This window comes from Maylandia zebra, linkage group LG5 (genome assembly GCF_041146795.1).
Source record: "Maylandia zebra isolate NMK-2024a linkage group LG5, Mzebra_GT3a, whole genome shotgun sequence".
NCBI classification, from domain to species: Eukaryota; Metazoa; Chordata; class Actinopteri; order Cichliformes; family Cichlidae; genus Maylandia; species Maylandia zebra.
Window position 1 is genome coordinate 11,469,607 of NC_135171.1, and position 24,615 is coordinate 11,494,221.

General features: G+C 40.0%; 2 protein-coding genes across 2 annotated transcripts; both read left to right on the top strand.

The window, feature by feature from the left end:
- Window positions 1-6: 6 nt before the first annotated feature.
- On the top strand, window positions 7-13,380 carry trnt1 (tRNA nucleotidyl transferase, CCA-adding, 1). Its single transcript, XM_004567390.3, has 8 exons — window positions 7-150; window positions 335-464; window positions 2,362-2,555; window positions 3,486-3,624; window positions 4,282-4,408; window positions 4,524-4,717; window positions 5,469-5,722; window positions 12,567-13,380. Exons 2-8 carry the CDS (start codon window positions 335-337, stop codon window positions 12,810-12,812), a joined length of 1,284 nt encoding a protein of 427 aa, XP_004567447.1. The 5' UTR covers window positions 7-150; the 3' UTR covers window positions 12,813-13,380.
- Window positions 13,381-13,456: 76 nt separating this feature from the next.
- On the top strand, window positions 13,457-16,961 carry avpr2b.1 (arginine vasopressin receptor 2b, tandem duplicate, 1). Its single transcript, XM_004567388.3, has 2 exons — window positions 13,457-14,442; window positions 14,918-16,961. Exons 1-2 carry the CDS (start codon window positions 13,578-13,580, stop codon window positions 15,124-15,126), a joined length of 1,074 nt encoding a protein of 357 aa, XP_004567445.1. The 5' UTR covers window positions 13,457-13,577; the 3' UTR covers window positions 15,127-16,961.
- Window positions 16,962-24,615: the final 7,654 nt, after the last annotated feature.

The window sequence follows — 24,615 nt, forward strand, 5'->3', positions numbered from 1 at the left end:
AAAAACACTGCCTGACGAAACCTCGCGCTATTGGCTAGTAAAGTGCCCGGTATGGAAACTCTTCCGGCCAGCTTTCACGAGAGATAACAGGACGGTGTTATGGGAAATAGTGGCGATTTATGCGCATATAATCTCCTTGTTAAGTTGTAGGTCAGTTTTTCTGTTGTTTTTGGTTACACATACGTTGGCGTGGAAAAACATCAACGTGAAATGTTCACGAGAGCTGCTCGAGCGCAGGAGCATGCGTTCAGTGACTCATAGCTAGCTAGCTCGATAGAAGTAGTGATACACAACCAAGCAGCAGCCCGTGACAACTTGTCTTTTGTCTGTGCAGATGTGGAGCAGGTTACTGAGTCCTCGTGTGAGTGGTAGAGCAAGTTTGTGTTGGAGAAGCCTGTTTACCATGCAGCTAAAGACCAGCGAGTTCCAGTCCCTGTTCACTGATGGACTGAATGGATTGGCAGGTGAGGCACAGCTGCGGAAGGACACGTGCTAGCTGCACGGTCACTTAAACCTCTGAGTTTTCGCCTATTTGTGAAATGTTAATACCCGTGCACAATGACAGAGTGACTGACAACTTGATCACTTCCTATTAAAAATAAATGGGGACACTCGGAGAGCAGTTAAGTAACGAAGACCGCCCGTCGGTCTGTTACTTACTTTCTTATACAATTAATTATTAATGCAGTTTTTATTCAACATCGAGGTTTTTTATTAGGTACAGGTTTATTGTTTTAATGCATTGCGCTTCCATGGCGAGAAATTGAGTTTACTATACCGGAAAGAAGGGTTTGATGATGGTTATTCTATGTTGATAGTAATAATTGCTTTATTTATTTAGTATTAAAACAGAAAGCTTGGAAATTGGGACCAAATATAAAACGGGATTTAAAAAGAAAATAAATATTAAGACAGAAAAAGCACTGCATCAGAAACGTATTATATTGTAAGAGCCAAAAAACACACGAAGCACTCTGAGAGCCCAAATCTCCACCAAGGCAGCTCACTCGCTGGACAGTAAGAAACACTTTTAAATAGCTCTGTGTAGCATTATTATTGTTTTGACCTTCAGATCAATCTACTAACCTTGAATGAGAGGTTTAAAGCCCAAATGGGACATGAAATTCTAAATCTTTATACAGTGCTAACCACACTTGTAAAAATCATAGTTTCTAAGTTATAAAGCTTTTTGTCAGTTTATGACCAACAAGTCATTAAGTTGACCTTGAAGACCTCAGTGGGTCTAAGCCAAAATTTAATGGATATCATAATTAATGTCAAACTTTTGAGCTATCGTGTTTACAGACAGAAATACACACGTGCATAAACAGTACCAGAAACACAAGCTCCTTGAACGAAAGCAAAAGAGAATTAAAAACCAAATGAGAATATAAAGCAGCAATAAGAGGGCGAAAGACAAACCAGAGAGATCAATGATGTCGCAAAAGCAAGTTTATAAAAATGTGTTTTTTTTAGTGATTTCAAGTAGTCACCAATTTTACCTTATCTCCTTGGGCAGATTGTTTTCGAAAGCTTGGGGCTGTGATGGCAATAGCACGGTCACCTTTAGATTTAAGTCTTGACTTTAGAGCAACCAGAAGGGCCTCAGCTGCTTTAAAAGTGACTAGTAAAATAATTTAAAACTTTTAAAACACATTATAAAACATGTAGAGAGGTAGAAGCAGAGCTGCTGCATTTTAATCTGGTTGGAGGCGAGACTGACTTTTCATTTATGCCAGAATGATTGAATAGCCTGTGGATGTTATTTTGAAGAAGCCGGGCCAAATAGGTTTTCAACGTTTGCGTGAAAAGTCACCAAGTTATAAGAAGCTGTCATTCCCTGATGTTGTCCCTCAACCTGCCTGAATAAATCCTGTTGATTAAAACAGCCATAGACCCTTTTTTCACATATTTTGATGGTATGAAAAGCAGAGTTGGATTTAAGTGGGAGTCACGTCAGTAAAACATGATAGTGAACTAATCAAAAACAGAACATACCCCAGAGTGACTGATTTAACTGATATTTGTGATGATGGCTGCATTTCAAACTTCACTTTAGCATCTTTGATGCAGTGCTTCACAGATGATGCAACTGTTCTTTCTCTTCTGTGTCAGAATGTCTGCTTCAGGACCAAAGCAGTGTGTAAAACTTGCCCCCTTTTTTTTAAAGGTATATTTAGACGAGAAAGAGATCGTGAGATGTAAAACTCCCTGTTTTATTAACAGACTAAGGATGAAATAGTTAAAATTTTTAAACTTATCAGGTGATTTGCAAGATAGCAAATACACTGCAGAGGTCAAAACAACCTCCAGGCACAACTTCTGAAAAGTTTCCTGAGTGTGTTTGCACGGTTTTTCCAGAGGTGTTTGAGAAACACCAGCATGAGCTGAGGATAGCTGGAGGTGCTGTGCGGGATCTGCTGTCTGGGAAGCGGCCTGAAGATGTGGATTTTGCTACCACAGCCACTCCAGAGGAGATGAAGCACATGTTTCAAACGGCTGGGATCAGGATGATCAACAATAAAGGAGAGAAGCACGGGACTATCACTGCACGAGTAAGAGGCTCTGCTGTGTAACGCTGATGAAGTCTTTCATTTGTCTAAATAATGCTAAAAGCTGTTTTGAACACAGTGTTAAACTTAACTGTCAGCGACTGCTTAACCAAACTTGCTGTCCTGGTATAGTTATGGTAGCTAATGTTGTTTGAAAGGAACAATAACTTTATTACTGATTTCTTAGAAAATGTATATTTTCTGTCTGTTTTTGTCTAATAGAAAATAAAATGCACTTAAGAAAATAATAAGTATTTAGACAGCTACATTTGAAGTGTACTCTATAGATAGATGCTGGGTGTCATTTTTAAAGATTCGCATGAGGTTCAGATTTTAGAGTTGGTGTTTATGGTAAATATGGGTGAAGGGGAGGTCATGTGAGTTAACAAGGCAAGAATTAGTGAAGCTTAAAAATGCATCGCAAATATTAGAGCTAGTTTGTCCAAATCAACACTTGTGATGATTCTTAAAATAAAAACCAAATGAAAAAAAACAAGCCAGTCAAACAAGGTTTTAGGCTGAATGAGCTTTCTTCATAATTAGGATTAAGAATTAAATGTTTTAAAATTTAAATGAACAAATCAAAAAGTTCGTCTCATACAGTAGCTGTTTTATATTTTAAGGTAAATAACCTACAGAATTACAAACTAAAAGTGTAATTGTCCAGATTCTTCACATCTGTTTATGACCACGTGGTCATGTGAGGGTCAGTTATAATGGTGGAATAAAGTAAGTGTGCAAATATAAAGTAAATACGTGAGCAAAGATTGTGATGATTCACTGAGCAGCCAGCTGCATCATCAGTCTGATCAGTCAAATCTTAAATCTTAATGGAAAGATTGTAATGGTTGAACGGCCCTGATGCATTGCATAAATAAGCAGCCCACTAACAGGATGATCTTGATGAGTGTTTCCTTTATTGGGTGTTTGCAGCTGCACAATGAGAGCTTTGAGGTGACCACACTGCGAGTGGATGTTCAGACTGATGGACGTCATGCAGAGGTGGAATTCACAACTGACTGGCAGAAAGACGCTGAGCGGAGAGACCTCACCATTAACTCCATGTTTCTGGGTAATTTCCCTTCTTCTCCACTGAGCCTAAAAATGGACTGTACAAAGAATTGATAACACTGAGCTTCTTTCACCTGTACCTTCACCTTCACCCAAAATCTAAAAACCATTTTCATCTAGCACGTTTTTTTTTTTTTTAATTATGATGTTTCAAGTATTGTACAGCTGTGATAATGGGACAGATTCACCATTTAAGAAATAAATCTGGTCTCCAGAAAAGTGAAGCCAAAATTAGGAATGTGTTCTTGGTGTTTTTCCTGAAATCTGTTAACTGATGCTTGACAGTGAGTTCAAAAGGAAGCTTAAGCCACAGGAAGCACTCGAGCAGGTTGTCCAGAATTTTCTTGGCAATCACAGAGCAGAGAACTTGAGTTTGTATTGAGAATAAACACATTAAAACAGTTTTGGAAGTACTTAAAATGTCAGAAATTATGTTGCTATATTGATATTTAAAAATGTCAAAACATCAGTGATGTGCATCTCAAACCTGCCATGCAAGCTTAAATTAGTTTTCATATGCGAAATCAATGTAAAAACAAACAAATTAAAGAGAACTAGAAGAAGAGTCGGTCTGAAGTTCCCAGTTGCAACCAAAAAGTATTGTTTTTGCATTCCAATTTTTTTGTGACAAGTTGTGTGACTCTGCTTCCTATAACAGGTCTGGACGGCACATTGTATGATTATTATCGTGGATATGAGGACCTGCAGAACCGTAAAGTGCGGTTTGTTGGCAGCGCTGAACAAAGGATCAAAGAGGACTACCTGAGAATACTACGATATTTTAGGTAACTTTCTCATTTCTTTTTGTATCTACTTGAGACTGTGAAGTTTAAAAAGCAGATTGTCTTCCTTGTTTGACGTGAGCCTACTAACCACCTCACTCCCATCATTTTGTCGCAGGTTTTACGGCCGAGTTGCTTCGGAGCCCGGTGACCACGAGTCTGAGACACTGACTGCCATCAGGGAAAATGGTCACGGACTGGGCGCTATATCGGGAGAGCGAATCTGGGTGGAGCTAAAAAAGTTGGCGGTCGGGAACCATGCTGCTCACCTGCTACAGCTGATCTATAGCCTGGAACTGGCTCAGTACCTTGGTGAGAGAGGGAGGGCACGGCTGGGTGTCTTAATAATTAATAACTCCAGATAAAAAATGTTTATATGTTTATGTTCAGCTGTTTTTAAAAAGAAGAAAAGGTAAATCTGACATTTTAAGAGTTTTTCACATTATATCCAGCACTACCAAAGATGAATTAGAAAAATTAATTATTTTAAAAAGGAAATCATGATGGTTGCAGCTCAGATGTCAAAATTAGTTTTTCCCTGTAGGTTTTTTTTTTTTTTAATTTTATGTATTTATTTAGCTGACGGTTACACATACACTCATACTCATAGAACTGGTTATTATTTGTGAAATATGCTTTTTGTAGACAACATTTTTTACCCAATATGGTCAAATTTGACCTCTTTGTGTAGAGCATGGTATCCCTTTTGCCTCCTTCTTAAAAGTGGGCTGAGGGGATGGCAGTGAAATCATTGTTTTCTTAGCATAGGTCTGGACATAATGGATCAAATGTGCCAACCTTTTTCTTGCAATTTGCAGCTGTTTATAACTGGGAGAAAGTTTTGGTTTCCTTCCCTGAGATAAAGAGGATTAAGTGCCTCCTGATGTCTGTGGTCCTCTGAGCTCTATTATTGTCTCGTATCTAATAAGGTTCTATTTCCTCTGATTTAACTCTTGTTAAATTAGTATTTAATAGGATTGAGGGAGAAATCATTCTACCAAACATTTTCTGTCTTGTTACACGTCAGTTCTGGTCACTCCCTCCTGTCCCTGCTGCTCCTCAGGGTTACCTCCAGATGGCGATATTGACGAGATGAAGCGAGTGTGGCAGAACGCCAAAGACCGTTCTCCCAAACCCATGACCATCCTGGCTGCTCTGTTCCGCTCCCCAGAGCAGGTGGAAAAGATGGACATCCGATTGAAGGTGTCCAGAGAGGAGAAGAACCTGGCACTGTTTCTGGTCAAATACAGACGGGAGCTCTGCAAGAGAGAAGATGAGCCAGACAGCCTCAAACCTTTCACTGACTTTATTATTGACGTAAGTTTCTTCTTCTTCCACTCAGTCTGTACAGAGAATATTATTTCCAGACCAATGTGGTCACTGATATTAGTCACATATGTGTTTAAAAAGCCAGTTTCACAGACATTAATTGTGTGGATGCTTAAGCATCCACACTATTGAGTTCCTGTTTCTCTTTATTCTTTATACTTTATTCTAGTTGCTTCCGTACACTTTTCGCCGTTAAACTACTTCCACAATTTTCAGCCGATTTTCACCGTTCAAATTTTAAACTATTCAGCTATTTTTGCTAATTCCTGCTATGATTTTTGCTATTTTTAACTATTATACTTTTTAAAATATTCCACTTTTTTCCTTTAATTTGTCCCATTGAAATGAATGGGAAACTTCAGCAATTCTGCTAAAATTTGCTTGTTTTTGAAACTTAACTACTTCCTCATATTTTCACCTAGAACAACCATTCAAACTTTAAAATGTTCACAAATTATTGGGCTATTCAGGTATGATTCAGCTTTTTCAAATCTTTTACTGTTTTACTTTTATGCCTCTTAAAGTTTTGAGTTGCAAAATTGTGATTTTTCACAAAATACATGTGTTGTTATGGTTGCTATGCTCTTGGCTTCCAGTGTGCCACTGAAGGTTTTGCAATTTTCACTTCATGTCCGAACAACTTCCTGCTACTTGCTCAATTTTCACTCAACTTCCACAAATTATACATCAAAACGTAGGTATTTTTGCTGGCTTTCAGAAAATGTGACCATCATTGTTGTGGGATTTATAGAATTTTTGCAAATCTCCTCAGACTAACACAAGGTCAGAAAACTCTCCATATAAAGTGAATGGAGAGCTTGTTCAAAATCACCGCTGGATTTCTGTAATGAGAGGCATATTCGAATCGTCATATCTCCTTAACGAAGCAAAGTTAAGACATGAGGCTTGTCCCCGAATATCTTCAGACACCCCTGACGCTCACAATTCAAGAATTTCTTTCTCACCTATTACCGTTCTGAAATGAGTTGGACTTGTTTGAGGGTAGGAAATTCGTCCTTCGCTCAGATTTCTTCAGATTTCAAAGTCTGGAAATGAACCACTTTTTTCTCTCGTCATAACTTTTTGTTGGATTTCCACAGAGACCTGAAAATTTCCATGATTGTTCACCAAAGCCTGCTGTCTCTTACGGTGAAAGAATGATATCGATACTCCAAATAGATTTCAAGTTACAAAGCGTTGTTTGAGGGCAAGTCAAGGCAGTTTTTGCTTCGCTCTACTCAGTTATGGTGCATTAGAAGTCAAATATCTTTAATAATTCATATTTTAATGATAAATTGTAAACACTGGAAGATTCCCCCATGTCTTCTGAACAAAACGGTGTAAGAATGACCGTTCTAGCCCCTACGGTTAGGAAATTATGGTCATTTGTTTGAGGGGAGTCGTCACTATGAGAAATAGACTGCAATAATCCTGTGCCTCTCTCTGCTGCGTGTGTAAAAAGATGCACCTTTTTTGGCGGGAAAACGTAAACAGCCACTCTGATTGGTGGATTTAAATTCGGCAGCTCTCTCCCTCTGTGTCTGTCTGTGTGTGTGTGTGTGTGTGTGTGTGTGTGTGTGTGTGTGTGTGTGTGTGTGTGTGTGTGTGTGTGTGTGTGTGTGTGTGTGTGTTAGTGGGAGAGAGAGGACCCTGCCCTTATTTGGCAGCATGTCATTGTAGGATTTAAATTGAATATAGTTAGACTGATTGACTGGATTAGAGCCTGTGTTTGTGTGTCCCTCTCTGCATTTCTGTTTCAATATGCCTCCATATTTGTAATTTTGTAAGTTATTGCTATTCTGCTAAATCATAGTATTTCTGGTACTTTTCGGTACTTGTGCTAAATACAGTATTTCTGCTAAATTATAGTATTTCTGCTTTATTATACTATTTGTGCTAAAACATAGTATTTCTACTAAATGTAGTATTTCTGCTTTTTATACTATTTGTGCTAAATTATAATATTTCTGCTTTTTATACTATTTGTGCTAAATTATAATATTTCTGCTTTTTATACTATTTGTGCTAAATTATAATATTTCTGCTTTTTATACTATTTGTGCTAAAACATAGTATTTCTACTAAATGTAGTATTTCTGCTTTTTATACTATTTGTGCTAAATTATAATATTTCTGCTTTTTATACTATTTGTGCTAAATTATAATATTTCTGCTTTTAATACTATTTGTGCTAAATTATAATATTTCTGCTTTTTATACTATTTGTGCTAAAACATAGTATTTCTACTAAATGTAGTATTTATGCTTAATCATACTATTTCTGCTTTTTATAGGATTTGTGCCTAATATAGTATTTCTGCTTTTTATAGGATTTGTGCTTAATAATATAGTATTTCTGCTAAATTATAGTATTTCTGCTTTTTATAGTATTTGTGCTAAAACATAGTATTTCTACTAAATGTAGTATTTATGCTTAATCATAGTATTTCTATATATTTCTGCCATGTCCCCAGGCAGCCAATCGTCTGTGAGGACTTAGACATTCAAATTTTCAAATCAGGGCCTGCACGGTTTCCCAGCCAATCATATATGTGTCCTGAGGCATTCAAATTTGCATATTGGGGCCTTCATGGCTTCTAAGCCAGCCAATCATATCTGAGGGCTGAGGAATTCAAATCCACAAATCAGGGCCTGCACAGCTTCCCAGCCAGCCAATCATGTATGTGGGCTCCAGGTATTCAAATTTGCATATTGGGGAATTCGTGGCTTCTAAGTCAACAAGTCATCCATGTCGTATATCTCTAAAAATTCATATTTTAATGATAAATTGTTAACACTGGAAGATTCCCCCATCTCTTCTGAACAAAACGGTGTAAGAATGACCGTTCTAGCTCCTACGGTTAGGAAATTATGGTCATTTGTTTGAGGGGAGTCATCATTATGAGAAATAGACTGCAATGATCCTGTGTCTCTCTGTGCTGCTGCGTGTGTAAAAAGGATGCACCTGTTTTGGAGGGAAAGAGTGCACAGGCTCTCTGATTGGTGGATTCAAATTCAGCAGCTCCCAGGCTGACCTAGAAACTCACTTTTCTCTCCCTGTGTGTGTGTGTGTGTGTGTGTGTGTGTGTGTGTGTGTGTGTGTGTGTGTGTGTGTGTGACAGAGAGAGAGAAAGGCTTTTAATGGGATGATCTCATTCTAAGATTCAAATTCAATATATTTAGACTGGTTGACTGAATTGGATCTTGTGTGTGTGTCTCTCTGTGCATGTGTGTTTTCTTATGTGTACATATTTGTGATTGTGTGGCTGTTATAGATTTTTTTGCTGATTTTTTTCATTTAACAAGTATAGTTGAGGGACCTTCAGCATGTTCATCATTTCTTCAGCTGTCCATTTTTGCTTTTCCAATTTTTCTGTTTAAGTTATTACTATTGTGCTAAATCATACTATTTCTGCTATTTTATAAGATTTGTGCCAAATACCGTATTTCTGCCAAATATAGTATTTCTGATTAATTACAGTTTTTTCTACTAAATCATAGTACAGTATTTCTGCTTTTTATAGGGTTTGTGCTTAATATAGTATTTCTGCTAAATTATAGTATTTCTGCTTTTTATAGTATTTGTGCTAAATTATAGTATTTCTGCCAAATTATAATATTTGTGCTAAAACATAGTATTAATTTAAAATTACAATATTCATAGTTCATCATAGTGTCTCTGGTAAATCACAATATTTCTGCTCTGTTGTACTATTTTTCTAAATCATAGTGTTTCTGTAATGTTTAAGTATTTTTGGCTAAATATATTCTTTCTGTTATCTTATACTATTTCTCCTAAATTCTTGTATTTTTGAGAAGTTATCATGTTTCTGGTAAGTTACAATATTTCTGCTAAATTCTGCTATGCTATTGTATTTCTGCCAAGTATTATGTTTCCTCTAAGATATTGCAGTTCTACTAAGTTATTCCATTTTAGCAAACTTATTTTGCTTCTGCAAAGTTTTTACAATTTCTGCAACTTTTCAGCTTTTTCAGCTACTTTTTGCATACAGCTTCAGCTTTAAGCATCCACACTGCATTTTCGCAGGAAATGCAAATTTTTCTAGTTAACCCTTTGAGTCTGTGAATGTTCCCTACCATAGCCTGTGTCGCTAATGTTCAAGAGTTGCCAGCCTGCAGCCGTCATTCACAACAGACTGCAGCATGTTCTCATCCGACTGTTACGGCTTTGTTTTCAGAGGCAGGAAGTATTTAGGAAATGTGTGGCATCGTTAACCAGAGCTGAACCAAAACCACTGCTGATCGTTGATGAAATATTTATCTTTGCAATGTTTGTAGAATAAAAAAAAAATAGTTTCCAAAACATTCTGGTAGTTATTTTTGTAAATGGTGCATATTTCACAAATCTTAGCTGAACCTTAGTTTGTGTTATAGCAGTATTTGTTTTAGCTGTTATTTTAAAGTTGTTTTGTTTTTTTATGTGGAAATGTCAACATAAATCGCTCTGGTGTTTAGATTTGCTAAATTGATTTGACACTAGTTTAAGCTTTGATCAGTTTTCGTTACAACCCAGCTCATAAGCTGAAACACACCGGAGAGAGACTGACACCAGAGTTTATAGAAACATCAGTTTTATTTTTAATTAGTTTATAATCTCATCTATCAAAGCCAGCCAACACTGTGCACTGCCACTGCAGGAGAGCAGGGGGTAGCAGAGGAGCCTAGAACAGGTCAAAGAGCCGAACCAAAACCAGATCTGTTAGGGTCAAATACTCTACAGCAGGGGTAGGCAACTCCAGGCCTCGAGTGCCGGTGTCCTGCAGGTTTTAGATCCCACCCTGGGTTAACACACCTGAATCAAATGATTAGTTCATTACCAGGCCTCTGGAGAACTTCAAGAAATGCTGAGGAGTCATTTAGCCCTTTAAATCAGCTGTGATGGATCAAGGACACATCTAAAACCTCCAGGCCTGGAGGCCTGGAGTTGCCTACCCCTGCTCTACAGCTACCAAAACACTCTGCTAGTTCTTTCTGTAGTTAGTGCATCTTTCACAAACCGTAGCTCAACTTCAGTTTTAGTTGTAGCAGTATTTTTTTAAAACTGTCATTGAAGTTCTTAAAGACATAAATATGAAATTGTGTTTAGATTTGCTAATTAGACACATGATTCCACATTCAAGCTAAAGTATAATAGACAATTTCAACACTATAAAGCCTACATTATTGACATTCTACACTTTCTTTATATTTCCATGTATAACTAGACATACATGCTGGGCAGTATTTATAAGGGAATAGTATTGTCTTTTATATGTAGTTATTTTGTTTTCTTTGTTCTTTTTAAATGTACTTGAAGTTTAGTGCAGTAAAATTAACACATTTTAGGGACTAATTGAAAAAAAAAGTGTTGCCAATGCAAACAAAGGCAGCAGGATTTTACAGATAAGACATTTTATGAAAGTTTAACCTAACTTGACCGCAAAGAGAGATCAGAGGTACAAAGTACTGTGATATTTAGAATCCGTATATCAGTCGCTATATGCTTGTGGTCAGTACAAACAATGGTAGTAAGAACCATAGTTTTAAATGGCTCTATACAACATTATTATTATTACTTTGACTTTAAGATCAGTTTATTGGCCAGGGGTCAAATGCGACATATTTTAAATCTTTCTACAATATTTTCTATGTGTTGAAACTACACACCGCACTTGTAAGTATTGTTTCTAAGTCATAAACGCTCCCGTGCTATGGAAATGTGCTTTGCTACCAGCGCGAGTAGTCGTGTCTTGAGCTGGTGACAAAACTAATTATGGAAACTAACAAACATACTGATTGTGACATGAAAGCCTCGTAAATGTCAAGATGAGGTAGATTTTTACAATGTTTTGTACACAGACAGTAAAGAGTATGACCATCAACAGGAAGTATCCTGAAGTTTAAAAAGAGCCATCAAGACATTTATGCAAATATAGCGAGTAAAGGAGGGAGTTGGTTTATTTCTGGTTTATTTAATCCAGTGACTCTTGCTTCATGTCATTCAATTAGTGAATGAAAATCAGCTGAACAAGTAAGAGTTTTAAGTTCCACCATTTAATGGTTGCAGCTTTCTTTAAAAAATAAAAAGTGATCGGTGCAGAGTCAGCTTAGGCCAGGAGGGCTGCCTGGTTTATAACATGCTGGTGGATCCCTGACTGTGAGCGAGGAAGTGAACATGTACAACACCTTGTAGGATTAAGCAATAATTGAAAGATGGCATGTTTACTGAATATATAAAAAGTCAGTTTGGGAGAGACAGTGTTCTGTTCTCACCATTTTTCTAAAGTTATTTTCAAAACCAAATTTAGTCGTTGTATCTTAAGCTGTCACTTTTTTTAGACTGTTTTTGTTCTTATATCTTTTAATTTAATTTTTGTTTTACTCAGGTTGACATTGATAAACAAAAACACAACCCTTCCATCACCAGAGGCACCACTGGATAAAGTAGACGGAGAAAGAACGAAGACTGGTTTCTCTGGTTTCTCACTGGGCTTGTCTCGCCTTATAGAGCAGATTTCTTTATTTGGGTTTTGCTGTGTGCATGTTGGTTTGACGTTGGCTGAGAGTCAGTTGGAAAAATGTGCAGCTGCATATTTTTAACCACTCAGGATTTAAGAGAATTTGAGTCAAAACGGTGGCGACAGTTTAAGATTTGTCTGCTTTTGTTGCCAGACCGCTGTCAGTCAAACCTGATCAGACCACAGTGTCCTGAACAGTTCAGCCAAGTATTTACTGTAAATGGTAAACCTTTCTTACTGTTGCTTGTGACTGGGATGTTCTAGAAAATCCCTCTGTGGTTACTTCGATTCACACACATGTCGCATCCTTTCAGAGTCGGGAGCTGGATTCCCAGAGTAAAGTGTGCGAGCTGCTCAAGTACAAAGGTGAGGAGAAGCTCCTGTCAGAGCTGAGCAGATGGTCCATCCCTCGCTTCCCCATCAGCGGGCACGATCTGAGGAAGCTGGGCATCACCTCGGGCAAAGAGATAGGCGCCACCTTACAGAAGCTCCGTGACATTTGGAAGAAGAGTCATTACCAGATGGACAAAGATGAACTGCTGAGTTATGTAAAGCTATAAACAAGCAGAGGAGCAGAAATGTTTTTGTTGTGTTTAGATGGTAATCACATGGACGCTTGATGCTGCGACTGCACTGCTCCTGGGTATTGTTTGAGCAGCCTGATGCTCAAACAATCAGAAAGGACGCTACGGTGAGTGAGACATGAAATCGGGCGGAAAAATGCTCTTTAGCCTGAGCCTGCAGCCTTGGGCCACTATTGTTGATGCTCAGCCAGTTGAATTCTCATCTTTTGCAGTAAACTCGCTCTGACCTGTAAAGGACGACAACACATGGAATAAATTCAGTTTATTCACAGTAGATGTTAATTTTCATTGTTCACATGATGATAGGAAGCAGAGGAATGTTTGTGTCTGTGGCTTTTTTATGTTGACTGTATTTCTGTTTTCTGTACAGATCATTTTACACTTCTACTAAAAGGTTGTTTTCATGGCTGCCCTTTTCTGCATGCTCTGTACAATAAAAGGTGGCCCCTGTGTGTGAATGCTAATGTTTCTGGCACTGTGAGAAATAAATTTTTCTGTGCTGGAGTGAGATTGCTCCTCCCTCCCACAGAGATGAGACATAAAACCCGCTGATCTCCTTTACTACCGCTCTCTGTGTATGAAGAAGCTCAACAGTTGTTCAGCCCGTGTCCCTCCCACCGTCGTTTTTACATTTCGATGAAATCGCCAAGAGTTTTCTGTATCGTTCGCATGCCGCCTCTGCCGCTGGATTCACCTGGAGTGGTTATTTAATCCCCTCTGTGCTGCGCTTGGGTTGAACGCATGGCTTGGATCGGTGTAAATATCAGTAACGTCTCTTCGGAGAGTGCACTGATTGGTGACGATCCTCGGGATGAGCGCTTGGCGCAGGTGGAAATCGCCCTTCTCGCCATCATCTTCATCACAGCGGGGATCCTAAACTTTGGGATTTTGCTGGTGCTGTGGAAGCGCAGGAAGCCGCTTTCCAGAATGCGCGTCTTCGTTTTCCACCTGTGCGTCGCTGACTTGGTGGTCACATTTTTCCAAGTCTGCCCCCAACTCATCTGGGACATCACCGACAGGTTCATCGGTCCAGATGTGCTGTGTCGGGCGGTAAAGTACCTGCAGGTGGTCGGGATGTTCGCCTCCACGTACATGATCGTAGTGATGACTATAGATCGGTACCAAGCCATCTGCAATCCCATGGTAACTTTCCAGAGGCGCAGGGCGCGCTGGAACGGTCCGGTGTGCGCCGCCTGGTGCGTCTCCGTCCTCTGCAGCCTCCCGCAGGTCTTCATCTTCTCTCGGGTCGAGGTCGCTCCCGGCGTGTACGATTGTTGGGCGCAGTTCATCGAGCCGTGGGGACGGAGAGCCTACGTAACCTGGACGACTTTGGTGATATTCGTCCTGCCAATTCTCACCGTGATCGTGTGCCAGGTGCGCATCTGCCGCGCAGTGCAGCTTAACTTCCACATGAAGACGCACCACGTCGGGGAAGCGGTCAGCAAGCCTCCGTCATCGAGGGCCAGCAGCGTGGCAGGAGTGTCCAAGGCCAGGGTGAAGACGGTGAAGATGACCGTGGTCATCGTGCTCGCATACATCCTCTGCTGGACACCTTTCTTCACCGTGCAGCTTTGGTCTGTCTGGGACGACGAGGCACCCACACAGAGTAAGAAGACAGTGATCCCACAACACGCAAAAAGGGCACAGTCTGACATAAAAGTCACTGGAAAGCAAAAAAAAAATTGTTATTACTGCAAGTTTAAGTGGCTACAAACGCCATCATGCTCAGGAAAACAATAGAGGAGGAAACTAGAATTTTCTGCATAATTGCTTTGAACTCATTCCACTTATACAATCCCGTTACACTTAATACATCCAGTAAATTACATTATTTCTAACATCTACACCTTAAAATCTCTTAGTATTACAATGAAAGTGAACTTTAAAAGTGAAATTACGAGGGACGGATGCCCTCTCCACTTGAATGAAGTCACTGTAATCGACAGACAGTACATTAGGTCAAAGGTTAATGGTCCTTAATTTCACAAAGCATCAACAGATAACTTAAAATAGCCACAAATCTGTAAGAGACAACCAAGCCCAAATAAAGTGACTCTCATGTCCTCCTCCTCTATCTCCAGGTGCAACCTTCACCATCTTGATGCTGCTTGCCAGTTTAAACAGCTGTGTGAACCCCTGCATCTACATGCTGTTTAGCGGAAAGCTACCCAAAAGGGTGGTCAGCCTGCTTTGTGTAGGTCAGCCTGACCTGAAGGAGTCCATGCAGGAAGAAGCCACTGTGGTCAGCTCCATGTACATCAGCCTCAAGAGCCTATCGGACTGCAGATGAAAGCCCCGATGATCACACACTGATTACACCTCATTTCACATGGTGTGAAAGTACGGCTCCCTCATGGTAAAGACTGAAACTCTTCTAATAAGTGTGAAGGCAAACAGCCTAGCAGTGTAATGTTCCTACTCTACAGATGATCACTGCATACAACGCTTTCATACAGAAAATGCCAGACACACGATCTTGCACATCACATTTTGAAAACATTTTTCAAATTAAAAGAACAAAAACAATAAAAAAAAATAGCTGTGACTGAAATATGTCCTCAAGTACTGGATAAATTCACTAAAATCCCAAATTTGACATTCGTGGTGCTCAGAGGAAGAGTCTCTCTGCAAGCACTAACCTGAGCTTGAATATTACTTTGACTTTATTAGCAGGAAATGCTCAGATATGAATGGTCTCCAGCTGATAATAACTTGAGCAGTAGCGTTTTCGTCTGGCACCGTTATCAGGTAGGAGTTTTATTTTGTCTGAGACCAGCTGACGAGTAAAAACCTCGAAAGCCAATAATCACATCCCCACCAGCTTCAGTTGTGATTTGATTAAAAAGACTGTGGTGTATGACTCAAAATGTTGTTTCTGATATTTTACTGCGTTGAATATTTTCCACAAAAAGGTTGTTTATCAGCTGATCTTGTGAAATGTTTCACCTAAATGCGATTGTTCCCATGTCTGTGTTTAAATATCTCGTATGTCATCTGAATTAAATACTTCAAGCTCCTTTTACGCCCATGTGTACATACGATCATGTGTATGACAGTGTCCGACCTACACTCGGTGGCTGAAATAGTTAACAGGCGACATCAATAGTACTTATTTTCAGACACTCTGTGTTCAGTGCCCCTAGAGAGTCATTGATACATGTTGCCATTTTTCCTTTCATCCCCCAAGAATCTAGGGCTGTGATTTCTGATGACTTGTTTCTTTCTTCCCATCAGCACCGTCACGTTGAGAAAAGAAAAAATCCCTTTGGATTTAAAGCTCAACTGTTTATTTGCACTCGGAGGCCTCGGTTACACATACTTCTGTTTGCTCACTTTATATTTAGGCCTCAAATTTTCTGCTGAAGATCACTTAATAGCGTTTCCATCTTCCACGTGGAGGATGGAATGCAAGCGTATGTAATTATTCAATCGTGCGCTATATATTATTATGCAACATATCATTAGAACTCACGGAGAGCGAGGTGGGAAAGATTAGCAAAAACCCAGCATGCGGCACATCTTTCTGAAGCGAGCGGTTGAAGATGTGCATCTTCTGTGTGTAATTTGCTAGCCAGGAGAACTTAATAAAACATTTCTGTGAAACATCATTACGGCCACAAGAAATGCGCTTCTGTGCTTTCATTAGGCTGCACAGACAAATCCGACACAAATTGTCCAACAATAAATCTGCTTTTACCCTCATCAGCGAGCACCCAGCAGGGACTCGGCAGGGACATTTAACAGTAATAAGAACAACGGCTGCTGGGCGCTCGTGAGGTCATTAATATTTAAACCAATCAGCGCACCCCCTAAAATATAAATGGTTCCCTACACCAAGACCAAAAGTTCACCATACAACTTGATAAATAAAAATATTGGCCACCCCACTTCAGTTTTCATGCATTACAGGGTCGCATTTCAGTTCTGCTTGGTAGTGTTTATAGTATAAAACACTATGACGTGTCCTTATTCTGGGATTATACTGACCACATACCCAGCATTCAATTGGAAATTACTTACAATAACTGACATAAAATAACGAAACACTGACAGCTCCGTAATGAAATATATAAAGGCCTACTTGTAACAATTGTGTGTTGTCTAGAAAACCTCAATAAAGTTTGTTTGTGCTGGCCTGTGCTCCCTGACTTCAGTTTCTATCATCACATTCATCCGTCGTCGAATCCCAAAGCTATATTAATGTTCTCCAGTGTCTCATGATTGGTCACAACATTTAAACTACTTGTACATGAGGGCATTAAAATAGACATGACTTGAAGGAAAAAAAAAATTATGCACCAAAGTCAGCACACATGTGAATGTGATTAACTCGTCTGTTCACTGTGTTATTCATCTCCGTCCTTTTAAAAAAAAAAAATCAATCTCCGTCCTTTAATGCGAGTATTGAGCTGATTATTCTGTCTGATATTTGCTACTTTTGCGTCTTCTTTGAGGAAGCTTGAATGTCCATGCGTTAACTACTCACATCAGCGAAAACGATAATTATTACGAAGGTTCACTTTTTTCAGCATCCTCCTGTCTGTCTCAGATGTGTTTCAGCAAGAGTTTTGCAGATGCTCAAAACATTCTGCGCATTAAAAACGTACCACACCTGAGTGTTTTTGGGATATGTAGGAAATGAGCACATCTCATCCATGTTGCTCAGCCTGACTGTAAACAATAGAGACAACTTTACCTTTGGTCTGTTAGAACAACAGAAATATTTCTGTGATCCAGCCCCTGGACAGGGCTCAGCACAAACAGTGGCCACATGAGGCCATTTTCATGTTTCCATGTTCCTAACAAGCTTGAAAGCCATTATTTGCTATGACCACTTTTATTCTTCAGCACAGTCTGAGCTCTCTTATGTAAGCTTTTCTTGTCTTTTTTCAGTGCTGTGTCAAACTCTGACAGTACCTTTCTGAGTTTGTAATTCCACCAATTTTGACAAGGTCCCCAGCACCACTGATTGACATGCCGCTTGATACCATGATGCTGTTGTACCTCTCTCTTGACTTCCCCAGTTAATGATATTAACAATGATATGAAATAAAAAGGTGAAATTTGGATCAATCACTCCATAAGCTCTTTTCAGCCCAGTGCTTTTGTAATTTGGCATACATCAGGGTTTTTTTTCCCATTTCCCTTCCATTCAGTAATGGCTTCTGGACAACCACCCTTCCCCTGACACCGAAGTATGCCAAGTTTTCAGTTAATGGCTCTTTGGGAATCACCTTATTGGTGCATCAATACTATTTTATGAGTGTCAAACTGTGTTATCGTTGACACTTTTCATAGATTTATCTAAAGAAAGTGGATATTTTTTCCAACATAGTAACAAAGAGTTAAAAGATACAATTTAAAATTGGTTCTCTGCTAAGTTCTCTGTTCATTGCTTAAGTTAAGGAACCTTGTTTATTACTGAATGATTTGTAGGTCATTGGTGGTCTAAAAAGAAGCAAAAGCAAAAAAACACAACCCCCCCCCCCCGAAAGACCTTTAGAAAGCCTGCACAACTATTGCTTAAGACCACTTTAGAAATCTGAAGAAAATCTGGCTCCTTGGAAAAAAGCAAAAAGAAAGAAATGTGGGTTTGCTACATTCGGCTTTACTATAACTAAATCAAGCCTTATACGTGAAAGAATGACTTCTAGTCTCTTCCTCACAGGGAGGTATGCAGTTTACCGACTTGATAATGGTACATACCCAAAGCCAGGACACGTGTGTGTAGGTAGCACTGAAAAAACATACCCAGGCTTTCTGTCTTCACCCAGTCAAGCCAATCTTCCCTGGCAGAGATCTTCAATACGTCAGACAAAAAGCCTTAAATGACCCAGACACTTGAGATCCAATATGTCTATCTTTGTCACCACAATCGATTCTATCACTGAGCACAGTGTGTAGGAGCCATATGAGTTGTTTCCGTCTGACTAAATGGGTTGGTTTAAGTGGACTCACTGTATTGGTGCATGGGTGTGGGGCGTGTCTCATGGGTGTGGTATAAGGTGAAGGTGGTTGCACTCACTTGTACACAGCACCTGATGTGATGAGCAGAAGGTAGGGTGAGCACGAGGCAAAACTTTCTGTTGACCGCAACATACCGCAACAGAGCGCAACAGAGCACAACTTGAGCGTAACTTGAATGATTTTGTTGTATTTTAACTGGAACTTGATGGTGTTTGTATATCGGAGTACTAATTAATGCCATAAACCAGGTTGTAATTGGACATAATGGTTAGTACAGTTATCGACGAGTTGTAGTTATTTGTTTGTGCAATCTGTGCGTTTGTTTGATAGTTAATCCTATGTGCCGATGTGTATATATTGGACGGTTGCATGTGTAAATAAAGAAGCAAATGTTACAGAAGTGTTTTGTGCGTTAATTGTTGCGCGTCATCAGGTGTCCTCATGTTTAGCCTGCCGCGGCCATTGGTTGGAGTAGCCGCAACAAATGTCAACAGAAAGAGCTCTTTTTAGGTTTTATTGGATTATTTATGAAGAGCTGAGTTTTATTGATGATAGTTTTGTAGTTTGCTGTTGCCTTTGTCCACCCGCCTTTAGATTAAGCCTTTGGCTACACTAGCGCATTTTGTTCAGGAGTTTTGTTCCCCTGTTAGGTTTTAGCAGTACAGCTGCACAAGGCGTTGTACTGATTTGCTTTCTAGTATTTGTGCATCAGGCGGCTGAAGCCATTGGCTTGGGAGTACCGCCGCAGTTTGTGTTTAAGACAGTTTGTCTTCCTCACAGCTGACGGTATGGAGGTACATAAATACCCACCGCTAGTATGTACGGAAGACTAGGTTAAGTTAGTTAGGTTTAATAGGCAGTTAGTGGGGGATATTGCTCCTGTCAATTGTGTATGGCCAGGGTTTATGAAGTGAACGTCATCAAGTTGAGGTGTTGGAATGAGGCTGTGTGGCATAGGTGCAGTTCAGCGTTTGGATTTCGTAATGTTTTGAAGAAAAATGGAGACACACCAATTAACACAATGTGGTGATGTGGATGGAAAGAAAAGACAGCCAAAACCGACTGCTAAGGCTTTGGAGAATCAGATTGAAAGACTGCAAACAGAACGTCACACTAAGATTAATAAAATTAAAAAGGTCATAAAAATTATTAAAGAGTTAAAGCAATATGAGGATAATGTTTCAACTGTTCAGGCTCAGTTAGAGAATTTGTCTGTGTTGCTTAAAGAGGCGACTCATCTGCATGAAACCTTGCTTCCTTTGCTTCCTCAAGCAGAGCAAGAAAAACAAACTGCTTGGTTCATAAGTGTGCGAGCACATAATACTGAGTTTATGGAGGAGATAAAGAAATGGCTTCATGATGCAAAGGGAAACCCTCAGAGCAAAAATCAGGTGTCTGAGCTTGATTTGCCAGATTTAAATCCACCTGGTGTTGATTCCTCTGATCCATTACCTGCTGGAAATGGTTCTGGTGTTTCTAGGCAGACCGGGAATGTTGGTAAAGGTGCTGCGATAGATGATGTTAATCCAAGTGATAGCATCTCTAATGTTGGAAACAAAAGTAGGAAAAGCAGATCATCACTCAGTGGCTCAATGGTTTCATCTGCCTTGTCAGCACGCATAAAGGCAGAGGCTGACATGGCTGCCCTTCTTGTTCGACAGAGGTTGTTGAAAGAAAAGCATGCTTTGGAAGAACAAGAAATACAGCTTAAGAAAAGAAAGGAGCTGCTTGACTTGGAAACTGAAATAGCAGCCTCAGCAGCAAAGGTGAATGTTTTAAAAACTTCTGAAATGTCCCGAGTCTCAAGTGCTGCTAATGTTAAATCCGATGGAATGAATTCGTATTTAGAACGAGAGCAGGGGCGTTTAGCCGTTTTAAATCCTAATGCTCCGACGTTCAAACCTGTGTTACCAGAACAACCATATCAGGGTGTGGATGCTAGTGATCATCAAGCACAGGTATTGGATGTAAGGCCCAAGTTTAAAAATACTTTTCAACCCAAGGTCGTTTCGTTGGAAAGGGCAGAGACTAAGTTGCATCAAGTATTTCCAGGTGCAGTTTCAACTACTCAGATGATTTCACAGTCCCACGCACAATCAAAACCTCTCACACATACAGGGCAAGGTGGTGAGGGTCATGATCATTTAGTCACAGTTTTGAAGAAACAAAATGAAATTACAACTTTATTAGCTGAGCAGCAGTCTCTGTTTTTGTTACCAAGACGTGACATTCAGTTATTTGATGGCGATCCTTTGCAATATCAAACATTTATGAGAGCTTTTGAGCACATGGTGGAGAGTCAAGCTCACAGTGCTAAGGATTGTTTATATTTTCTCGAGCAATACACTAGAGGCCATCCAAGAGAAATGGTCAGAAGCTGTCATTATATGCCTGCTGAGTATGGATATGCTAAAGCTAAATCTTTGCTCCAAGAGAACTTTGGCAATTCGCTGAAAATTGCTGCTGCCTACGTCGAAAGGGTCAGTAAATGGCCGTCTATAAAATCTGATGATGTGAAGGCTTTGCAGGAATATGGGTTTTTGTTAAGGCAATGTTGCAATGCAATGGGGGACGTTGAGTCCTTGCATGAGTTGGATGTCTCTGCTAATATGCAAGCAGTTATAAAAAAGTTGCCTTACAAGCTCAGGGATAAGTGGAGGAATGTTGTCTGCGATCTACAGGAGAGATTTCGACGTAAAGTGTCTTTTTGCGATGTCGTTGAGTTTGTTGAAAGGCAAGTTAAGATTGCAAGTGATCCATTGTTTGGAGATATACAGGATCCTCCGACAGCCACCAGAAAAGATGCGAGGAATAGTAAGCCTCAGTTGTACCCCAAGGCTAAGCGGAGTAGTTTTGCTACTACAGTGGCCAAGGTGGAAGGGAAGATTGAGCCAGCACTGAGGCGAGAAAATGGTTCAGTTGTGACGAAGGCTTGCTTGTTTTGTGGAGCAGGGCATATGTTGGATTTGTGTCCTTCATTTGAAAGAAAGTTACACTGTGAAAGATTATCTTTTTTGAAAGAGAATGGTGTGTGTTATGGTTGTCTGCGCATTGGGCACAGAAGCAGAGACTGTAGGAAACGTCTCTTGTGTAAAGTTTGTAATCAGAAACACCCCACACTCTTACATATTCACTCCAAGCGGAGGGAAAGTGTCGCAGTGCAAACTATAGGAGGGAGAGAACCATCAGATGAAGGTCCTTCTTGTGCTGTGCAAAGCAGTGGTGTTACTGGGGCCGGTGAGCAAAATAGTGCTCTGTCCGTAATACCAGTTAGAGTGAAGTCTAAGAAAGGTACTCAGTCATTGGTAACCTATGCTTTTCTGGATCCTGGGAGTTCAGCTTCATTTTGTACGGAAGCACTCATGAATAGGCTAAATCTTTCAGGAAGGAAAACTGGCATTCTTTTGCGGACAATGGGTCAGGAGAAAATGGTCAGTAGCTATGTGGTTTCAGATTTGGAAGTAGCTGGTTTGGGTTTAGATAATTACTGTGATTTGCCTGACTTATTTACTCAAAAAAGCATGCCTGTTCATCAACGTAATATTCCCCGACAGGAAGATCTCAAAAGATGGCCACATTTGCGCCATATTAACATACTGGAGATAAATTCCGGGGTAGACCTGTTGATCGGGACCAATGTGCCCAAGGCTTTGGAGCCATGGGATGTTATTAGAAGTCAAGATGGAGGTCCCTATGCAGTAAAAACTATGCTGGGTTGGACGGTGAATGGTCCTCTCAGAGAGGATTGTAATACTGACATTTTTGATGTGAGTGTTAATAGGATTTCCGTAGCAAGATTGGATGAACTGTGGAAACGTCAAATGAAGACTGACTTTCCAGAATGTATTCAAGATGAGCAGTTGGCTTTGTCTAGAGAAGACCAGCAGTTTATGGAGTCAGTGATGGATTCTGCTAAGTTGGTTGATGGTCATTACACCATTGGTTTGCCTTTTAGATGCAATCAGGTAAACATGCCAAATAATAGGAAGGCTGTAGAACAGCGAGCTCTGAGCCTTAAACGAAAGTTTATTAGGAATGGTTCATTTCATGACGAATACACCAGTTTTATGACTGAAGTCATTTCTAAAGGGTATGCAGAGAAGGTGCCTGTTGAAGAGTTCGATCGCTGTGATGGAGGATTATGGTATATTCCACATCATGGGGTGTATCACCCACAGAAGAAGAAGTTACGAGTTGTCTTTGATTGTGGTGCTTCGTTTCAGGGAGTGTCTCTGAATGGACAACTTCTGGAAGGCCCAGTTCTCACTAGCTTGCTAGTCGGGGTCATAACCAGATTCCGAAAAGAACATGTGGTGCTCATGGCAGATATTGAATCCATGTTTTATCAGGTCAGAGTACAAAGAGATGACTTAGATCTGTTAAGGTTTCTGTGGTGGCCGGACGGAGATCATAGTCAGGATCTGGTGGAATATAGAATGAAAGTACACCTCTTCGGAGCTACTTCATCCCCAAGTTGTGCGAATTTCGCCTTGAGGAAATGTGCAGAGGACAACAGAGATCATTTTAGACTAGAGGTTGTCAACAATGTTTTACATAGCTTCTATGTGGATGATTGCCTTATCTCTGTTGGTTCTGAAGAGGAGGCAGTGAGGCTCTATCAGGAACTTGTTGCTCTTTGTGCTAAAGGAGGCTTTAAGCTCACAAAGTGGGTTAGCAACAGAAGAGCAGTGCTTGCTGCTATACCTCAACAGGAGCGATCCAAGGAGATGAAGGATCTGGATTTGGATAGTGATGTGTTACCGGTAGAGAGAGTACTGGGTGTACAGTGGTGTATCCAATCGGATACATTCAAGTTTAAGATCACACTGAAAAACAAACCTCCAACAAGGAGAGGGATATTGTCCCTTGTGAGCTCAATCTACGATCCATTAGGGTTTTTGGCACCTGTGGTGCTGCCTGCTAAGTTGATCCTTCAGAAACTATGCAGAAGTCATTGGGGTTGGGATGATGTGTTGCCAGTTACTGTTGAACAAGAATGGACAGTTTGGCTAAATGATCTTTGCCTTCTTGCAGATTTTAAGGTCGACCGGTGCCTTAAACCTTCTGATTTTGGAGACGTTGCTTCTGCTCAGTTACATCACTTTGCAGATGCAAGCGAGGAGGGTTATGGCACAGTCACTTATCTGCTGTTGCGCAGTACCCAGAATCAAGTGCATTGTGCGTTTATAATGGGTAAAGCAAGAGTGGCTCCATTAAAACAAACTTCCATTCCTCGCATGGAATTGACAGCTGCCTTAGTTGCGAGTAGAATGGATAAGATGTGGAAAAAAGAGCTGCAAATGCATTTGCAGGAGTCGGTATTCTGGACTGATAGTACCTCGGTGTTAAGGTATATCAGCAATGAAACCTCAAGGTTTAAAGTGTTTGTAGCAAACCGGGTGACCGAGATACTTAAAGTGTCCAAACCTTCCCAGTGGAAATATGTTAATACATCATGTAATCCTGCTGATCTAGCCTCCAGGGGGGTTAAGGTGCAAACCTTTTTGAGGGATGATTCTTGGTTGTCAGGGCCAAACTTCCTTGTTGAACCAGAAATTAATTGGCCAGTGAATCTTGATTTTGGAAAGAGCTCCATAAATGATCCAGAGATTAAAACGACTGTTGTAGTCAATGCTGTTGGTACAAACGAATGCAAAGATGGGGTGATGAAGTTCATTACTTATTTTTCTTCGTGGACTCGTCTAAAAAGGATGGTTGCATGGGTTCTTAGATTCAAAGATTTGTTGCAGGAACTTAGTAAAAAGAGGAAACAGCTGGAAGAAAGCTTTGCATCAAGCGTGACTCAAGAAAA